The sequence below is a fragment of the Phyllobates terribilis genome, unplaced genomic scaffold (genome assembly GCF_046119375.1).
Source record: "Phyllobates terribilis strain yellow unplaced genomic scaffold, ASM4611937v1 Scaffold_1__5_contigs__length_1240528914, whole genome shotgun sequence".
NCBI lineage: Eukaryota > Metazoa > Chordata > Amphibia > Anura > Dendrobatidae > Phyllobates > Phyllobates terribilis.
Window position 1 is genome coordinate 499,117,808 of NW_027362761.1, and position 8,724 is coordinate 499,126,531.

At 49.6% G+C, this 8,724-nt stretch overlaps 1 protein-coding gene across 2 annotated transcripts in view; it reads right to left on the minus strand.

The window, feature by feature from the left end:
• Positions 1 to 3,439, minus strand: part of MTX3 (metaxin 3) — a 31,131-nt gene extending 27,692 nt beyond the window's left edge. Inside the window, exon 1 of one of the 2 annotated variants that reach the window (XM_073680192.1) lies at positions 3,249 to 3,439. In XM_073680192.1, coding sequence (XP_073536293.1) covers positions 3,249 to 3,317 — 69 coding nt within the window. In that variant the 5' untranslated portion in view covers positions 3,318 to 3,439. The remainder of the gene's footprint in view (positions 1 to 3,248) is intronic. The other variant, XM_073680193.1, reaches the window with a different exon arrangement.
• Positions 3,440 to 8,724: the final 5,285 nt, after the last annotated feature.

Below are 8,724 nucleotides of genomic sequence, written 5' to 3' on the forward strand. Positions count from 1 at the left end.
CCAGAGGTACGACACAGAATTTGATAACATTAGGTCATCATATTGAATAAGTTGTCATTACTCTTGAGCGCAAGTGCTCGCTACTTGAGTTTGCATTGGGTACTCAGGTATGCACCATGTATCACGGGTGCTCAAGTGAAATGCTCGAGTCCCCGCCCGCATGTTTCACGGTTATTAGACACCCCAAAAAAAACATGCGGGGATCGCTCATGCATGTCAGGCAATCCCCGCAAGGTTCTTTTGGCCGCGAAGCATATGGGGCGGAGACTCGAGCACCCGCGATACTCAGTGCATACCCGAGCACCCGATGCAAACTCAAGTAGCGAGCACTTGCGTTCCACACTAGCTGCCATATCTTTTTTTTTTTTTTTTTACTTTTGAAAAAAAAAAACAACCCCAACCCTAACATTAGCACAACCCCAACCCCAGCCCTAGCGTTTATTTTTTACGCCGTTCCTCGTGCGGTATAAGTGATGAGATTACTTTATTCTTTGGGTCGGTGCGATTACAGCGATACCAGAATCATATCGGGTTTTTATGATTGACAGCTGTCACACACTAAAAGACACATATTTTGCAAAATCTAGTTTTTGCATCGCCATATTTTGGCTGACAGAATTATGTGACGGCTTGTTTTTTGCGGGATGAGTTGACGTTTTTATTGGTGCCATTTTCAGGCATGTGACATTTTTTGATCACTTTCTATTCCAGCTTTTGAGAGGCAGAATAAACTAAAACCAACAATTCAGGAATTGTGTTTTTTTACATTTTTTTTATTCTGCTCCGGGTGTGGTAAAATTGATAAGGTAGCTTTATTCTTTGGGTCAGTACGTTTACAGCGGTACCACATTTATACAGTTTTTTATGTTTTGGTGCTTTTACACAATAAAAGTTAATTTTATAGAAAAAAATATTTTTTTGCATCGCTTTATTCTGAGCTGTAACTTTTTAATTTTTCGGATGATGGAGCTGTATGGCGGCTTGTTTTTTTGCGGGACGAGATGACGTTTTCAGCGGTACCATTTTTATTTATATTCGTCTTTTTGATCGCGTGTTATTCCATTTTTTGTTTGGCGGTATGATGATAAAGCATTGTTTTTTGCTTTGTTTTTTATTTTATTTTTTTACCGTGTTCACTGAAGGGGTTAACTAGTGGAACAGTTTTATAGGCCAGGTCGTTACGGACACGGCGATACCAAATATGTGTACTTTTATTGTTTGTTTGTTTTTTTTTCTTCTTAATAATATTTATTGATGGGTACATTATATTTTTATTTTTAGTGGAATATTTTTTTTATATTTTTACTATTTTTTTTTTTTTTTTTTTTTACTTTCTGGGAGTTTTTTTTACTTTTTTACTTTGTCCCACTATGGGACTTTCACTTTTTTTATTCTGATCGCCTGCATGGCACAGGAATGCAGCACCATCCCTGTGCCATGCAGGCAGTCAGCGCTGGACAGGGAGAAGATAGTTTGGAGATGTACTGCGCATGTCCAAACAATCTTAATGCTGTCTGGTGACCCGGATGTTGTCATGACGACATTGGGTCGTCATGGCAACACACGGGAAGCCGCAGCAGACAGCGCTGGAGGCCGGAAGAGGAGGTGAGTATACCGATCACCTCCCCTTGCCACCGCAATGCTGCGATCGACTTCGATCGCAGCATTGCAGGGGGTTAATGTGCTGGGAGCGGTGCGGGACCGCTCCCTGCACATAGTACCGGGTGTCAGCTGTGACAATCAGCTGACACCCGGCGGCGATCGCGCCCGCACAGCCTGTGTGCGCGTGCGATCGCGATGACGTACTAATACGGGTCAGGCTCTTAAAGCCCAGGGCACTGACGCGTATTAATACGTCATGGGCTGTAAAGGGGTTAAATCAGGGGTGGGGAACCTTTTGTCTGCCTAGGGCCATTTGGATATTGGGCAGCAGGCCGGCTCAGTTTTTAGCACTGTAGCCTTGCAGAGCTGGAGTCCTGGGTTCAAATCCCACCAAGGACAACATCTGCAAGGAGTTTGTATGTTCTCTCCGTGTTTGCATGGGTTTCCTCCCACACTGCAAAGACATACTGATAGGGAATGTAGATTGTGAGCCCCAATGGGGTCAGTGATGATAATGTCTGTGAATTGTAAAGTGCTGTGGAATATGTTGGCGCTAAATAAATAAAGAAATCATTATTATTATATTCAAGCCATCCTTTGGGGCCGTACAAATTGCGCACTAGCTCCGCCCACAGAGTACGTCCTGACGCTGGCATTGTTGTTAGGACGTAATCTTTCATTGCACATGCCTCAGTGTTTAGTAGTGAACGTTGGGTGCACGTGCTCACAGAGCAAGAAAAATTAAAAGGACATCAAAACTCTGCCAGCCCAAGCACTGTGGACCCCAGGAATCTGCCCTGGGGCCGGAGAGAAGGGCCTGAGGCTCCCCATCCCTGCTTTAAATGATTATCTGATTGTGTAATTGTATCCTATTCTCAGGGCAGAAGAAATGATAAACCTTCAAGACTTGAACTTCTGAGAGCCCTCTGTCTAGATCACAGTGATACAGAGCATTGCACAGCTGGACAAGGGTGCAAAGTATTACAAATCAGTATAATGGGGTGCAGTACATTGCACATCAGGCCAGGGGTGCAGAGCACTGCACATCAGCATGAGGGGTACAGAGGATTGCGCATCAGAATGAGGGTGCAGAACATTGTACATCGGGACTTGGGTGCAGAACATTACACATCAGGCCGGGGGTTCAAAGCATTGCACATCAGGACGGGGGTGCAGAGCGTTGCACATCAGCATGAGGGGTACAGAGGATTGCACATCAGAATGAGGGTGCAGAACATTGCACATCGGGCCTTGGGTGCAGAACATTACACATCAGGCCAGGGGTGCAGAGCGTTGCACATCAGCATGAGGGGTACAGAGGATTGCACATCAGAATGAGGGTGCAGAACATTGCACATCGGGCCTTGGGTGCAGAACATTACACATCAGGCCAGGGGTGCAGAGCGTTGCACATCAGCATGAGGGGTACAGAGGATTGCACATCAGAATGAGGGTGCAGAGCATTACACATCAGGACGGGGGTTCAAAGCATTGCACATCAGGACGGGGGTGCAGAGCGTTGCACATCAGGACGGGGGTGCAGAGCGTTGCACATCAGGACGGGGGTGCAGGGCATCGCACAATGATGATGGGTGCACCTGTCCATCGCAGGCACTGCAGCATCTGCTATTTCACACCGCTCTTACCAGCACAACCAGGCATTCGGGGTGCACGGAGGGCAGCCCCCAGTCACCACCCCAATACCTCAGCTCCATCACGGGGAGCCTCGGGGCAAACCGGCCACAACAACCGAGCGCCGGTCCGGAATTTCCTGCCAGAGACTCAACCTCGTATAACGTCCGTCCCCCAAAGGGGCGGAGCCACAGCTCTGCATACACTGCACGAGACCTGTGATACACTCCGCCCACTACGGGGGAAGCCGGTAAGGTCAACATTAATAGACCACGCCTACTTCAGTGTTGCTCATATACACCCCGCCCACTTCTATGTACACTCCTCCCACCTCGAATACGTCATTGGAAGCATCTGCCTGTAGTTGTCTGCACTGCAGCCTGTGGAGCGCCCTGTGCACATTGTAATTACAAGCGGCATTTCTGGTCCGGATTAAAAGGGAGAAAATGCCTTTTTTTTCAAACATAAAACATTTTTTTACAGCTTATTTGAGAAAACTTAATAAAAAAACAGGACTTCTTTACTATCTTGTTGAATCAGATTATACACTTTTATTAACCCTTTCTATGCAACATTTATGTAAATGTAGCGCCCCGAGGGTTCGGCTGCTACAGGGGTATTGCACCTCTGCCAGAGGTGTGATATTCCACGCCCAGGTAAGGATGGAGTATGGACCAGGGCTCAGCTGCATACACACACTCATTTCCGGGGGACAGTTCGCAGGTGCTCCCATTTATTGCAGGCACAACTGACCATGTCACTGGCTGGAGTGGGGAGGGGGGAGAGAACCCAGTGATGTAGGAGCAGAAGGGGACGGTTTCTGGAGCACAGGAAGGAGCTCATTGGATGCTGGTCACCGGAGCTCAGACACAGAGAAGCAGATAAAAGGTGGGGGCCATCTTTAGTGAGAGTTCAGTCAGAGCAGAAAGGGAGAGAGAGCTGACAGGCTCGGCCTGAGCTCAGCTCCACGAGGCAGGCCTGGGGTGAAGGCCTGAGCCAGAGAGGAGAAGAGAAGGAAGGAAAGAGGACAGACAGAGGAGTAGAAAGGCTCCAGAAACAAGAAGGCAGAAGGGACCCTAAGAGAGCAGAACGGACAGCAACCGTTGCAAGCCCGCGTGATATCGGGTGAAGGGTCAGGCCGCAGAAGGGTACCGGATTCCCAAGTTGGTGGAGGTAAATTATCCCTCAGCCAAAGACCGGAGGTCGTGATCATCTAATGGTGCGATTCCCTGCTACACCCACTAGGAAGGCACCACATAGGGTCAGGGAAACAGGCGCCAGGTTTCACCAAGAGAAGGCCCGAGGCAGCCGGACAGAAGTGTGGTCACTGGTGGGGCACGAGAGGCCAGAGAAAGGATAAAAGGGGGTCCTGTGCCACACTCCTGAATTGCCTGGGGGTTGACCGAGCCCCTCACCTGGTGGACGCAGCACGGCTTGGGCAGTCATTGCCGGCAGAAGTGACTCGGATAACAACTGTGAGTAAAAGACCCTGGACTGCATCACTGACTATAGTTTAAAGGTCTCTCATCCCAAATTTACACTTCAAACTAACTGCAAAGCCTTGTAGGAATTGGAGCAACAATAAAAATCGTTCTTTTTGTTTCTAAATCTATTCCTCCATTGCCCCCAAAAAAACAACTTTATTGTAATATGCAAATGAAGGTGCTCAGTGCAACCTTGGTGTGGCTAAATTGACTCTGTGGACTGTCCCAGCCACTTATTTAGATTGCTGCCACTTCTTCTATGTTGATTGACAGCTCTGTCTTGCATAACTCCAGGAGAAGGGCTGTTCTGCCCATGTCCAGGACCCCACCTGATGGATACGTTGTCCCCCATGATGATATGCTTACTTCACAACAAGATTTTACCCTGACAGGCTCCCTTTAACTGCAATATTAGGTATATTCAGGTTCTTTATGAGATCATCATAGGGGTCCCTCCAGGGGCAGACATGCCATTAGTGCAACCCGTGCAGCCAAACAGGGGCCCAAGAGGTTAGGAATCCACAACAACCTCAAAAGCAGGTGGAATTGTGCATTATCATGAGCTATAGGACAGCAGAGGGCCCATATATTGTTTTCGTACAGGGACCCTCTTCTGTCTGTGTCCGCTCTTGGATCCATCCTAGATGATATAATGTATGAGTCCAGGGGCGGACATACCGCCAGTGCAAGTGCACCAGGGCCCGGAGGTTCAGGGGGGCCCTTTCCAGGCGGCTAATACTGAGGGCAACCTCATCACACACGGCGGGCAGGGAGCGATCCCTCCAGCTCTGCTGCTGACAGGAGGAAAATGGCAGAGGAGCTGAGGGATCAGTCCTCTGCTTCCTGCCCGGCGCTTTCTCCCTGACAAAGGCTCACGCGGCTTGTTGACTTCATCATGCAGTGCTCGCCTGTGTCAAGGAGAAAGTTGCCGGTGACGACGATGCTGCGGGGGAGCGAGCAGAGAGGTAAGTGTTTTTTTTTATTTTTTTTATCCAATACACTGGGGAGAGTACACTGAGGTGTGGTGTGGGAGAGCAATTATTGAGGATACAGGAGCGCAATGATGGAGGTGATTGAGGAGAGCAATGATGGGGTGGTGTGGAAGAGCAATGATGGGGGTGATGGAGGAGAGCAATTATGAATGTGATGGGGGAAAGCAATGATGGGGTGATGGGGGAGCGCAATGATGGGGGTGGTGTGAGAGAGCAATGATGAGGGTGGTGTGGGAGAGCAATGATGGGGGTGGTGTGGGAGAGCAATGATGAGGGTGATGAGGGAGAGCAATGATGAGTGTGGTGTGGGAGAGCAATGATGGGGGAGAGCAGTGAGGGGGGAGAGCAATGAGGGAGGTGGTGTGGGAGAGCAATGATAGGGGTGGTGTGGGAGAGCAATGATGGGGGTGGTGTGGGAGAGCAATGATGAGGGTGATGAGGGAGAGCAATGATGAGTGTGGTGTGGGAGAGCAATGATGGGGGAGAGCAGTGAGGGGGGAGAGCAATGAGGGAGGTGGTGTGGGAGAGCAATGATAGGGGTGGTGTGGGAGAGCAATGATGAGGGTGATGGGGGAGCGCAATGATGGGGGTGGTGTGAGAGAGCAATGATGAGGGTGGTGTGGGAGAGCAATGATGGGGGTGGTGTGGGAGAGCAATGATGAGGGTGATGAGGGAGAGCAATGATGAGTGTGGTGTGGGAGAGCAATGATGGGGGAGAGCAGTGAGGGGGGAGAGCAATGAGGGAGGTGGTGTGGGAGAGCAATGATAGGGGTGGTGTGGGAGAGTAATGCTGGGGTTGGTGTGCGAGAGCAATGCTGGAGGTGGTGTCAGAGAGCAATGACAGGGGTGGTGTGGGACAGCAATGATGGGGTGTTGTGGGAGAGCGATGATGGGGGTGGTGTAAGAGAGCAATGATGAGGGTGGTGTGGGAGAGCAATGATGAGGGTGGTTTGGGAGAGCAATGATGGGGGTGGTGTGGGAGAGCAATGATGGGGGTGGTGTGGGAGAGCCATGATGGGGGTGGTGTGCGACAGGAATGATGGGGGTGATGTGGGAGAGCAATGATGTGGTGGTGTGGGACAGCAATGATTGGGTGGTGTGGGACATCAATGATTGGGTGGTGTGGGAGAGCAATGATGGGGGAGAGCAATGATGGTATGGTGTGGGACAGCAATGATGGGGGATAGCCATGATGGGGGAGAGCAATGATGAGGGTGGGGGAGAGGACACCAAGGTGTGGTGTGGGAGAACAAAGATAGGGGGAGAACAATGATGGGGGTTAGGTGTATAGGACACATTATAATGAATTGAAAGGTGGGAGAAGACGCTGTCAGGGACTTCATAGCATCATAATGAATTGGGAGGTGCGGAGGATGCTCAGTACCTGATAATGTCTTCTCACACCTCCAAATTCATTATGATGCTATCAAGGACTTATAATGAATGGGGGGACACAGGGCAGGGACAAGGGCTATGTGCACACATTCAGGATTTGCAGGAGAAAATTCTGCTGCATGTCCTAATGTGTTAGCAGGAAGAATGCTGCACAAAATAATTTTTTTGCCTTGTCTTTGACATGCTTTTGTTTCTTATTTTCCCTACTCATTTGTATGGGTGAAATACGCTGTAAGAATTGACATTATGCAGATTTTAATCTGCTGCAAATCGGCAAGGAAAAAATAAGTAATGTGTGCACGAGACTTCAGGGATCTCATTCACTTTGTTTGTACTGTAAAACCTTGTATATTTTCCGTGAGCACATACTGTTAATTGGGGAGAGTCACAGAGACTGAATAGTTTATATTATTGGGCGGCGGCAATTATAGTTAAAGGGGGGCACAGTGCTGCCGATCACTTTATATTTTGATTGGTGCATAGCTATAGCGTATTAATGGTGGGGTACATATCTGTATTCAGGGGCGCAGTGCGGGGGAGACACATGTATGTATACAATATATGTGACCTTGTTATTTTCTAGGCTGGAAATCATCGTGACAAGAAGAGACGTGGCTGGGAGATGTCGACATGAAGGTCTGACCAGATGGAGAAGAAACAGCAGAAAATGACTCTGATCAGATGAGACGTCAGCGGTAAGAGCCAGGATGTAAATATTATTTTGTATCTACACTATGTGACTTGGAGTGATAATGTTATCTGTAAAATCCCTTAGGCTGCATTCTCACATTCGTGTGATATGTCTATGTGATGCCAGATTTTTTTATTGGACAGCACAAGGACTTGTAGAGTTCTATAGATTCATTCACACATCTGTGAAAATCACTGTAACGGGTCTGGGAGGCGGAACCTCTGAGCTACTATACAAGGGGGCTGTCCTTGTAAGGGAGCGGGTGGCGACCAGGCAGGCAGTCACAGCAGGTGACCGGGACAGTCTCTGGAAGAACGGGCAGGAGGTCACGGCAAATGACCGGGGCAGTCTCTGGATAAACGGGCAGATGGTCACGGCAAATGACCGGGGCAGTCTCTGGGTAAAGGGTTGGTACGACCTGTGGCGGCTGATGGTAGACGTGAGCTCCCAGGTGAGCAGGCGAGAGTCTCTGGATAAACGGGTGGTCTCAGCATGTGATGGCGGAGCCTCCAGGAAGACCAACAGACAGGCGGCAGATGAGCGCTCCCAGATGAGCGGGCAGGAGTCACTGGACAGGCAGGTGGTCACAGCACGTGACGGCGGAGCCTCCAGGTAGGCTAGCAGGCAGGTAGCAGATGTGCGCTCCCAGGTGAGCGGGCAAGCTGGTCCATAGACAGACTGACAGGAGTTGGAAGGCAGACCGTCGGACCTCAGGCAAGCAGGCAAGTAGCTGATGAGCGCTCCCAGGTGAGCGGGCAAGCTGGTCCTTAGACAGACTGACAGGAGTTGTAAGGCAGACCGTCGGACCTCAGGCTAGCAGGCAGGTAGCAGAATATCAGGCAGGAATAAGACAGCAAGCTGGCAGGGATCTGGCAGGTATCTGGCAGGTAACTGGCAACGGGACCTGAGGGCTGAAGCAGAGTAGTGA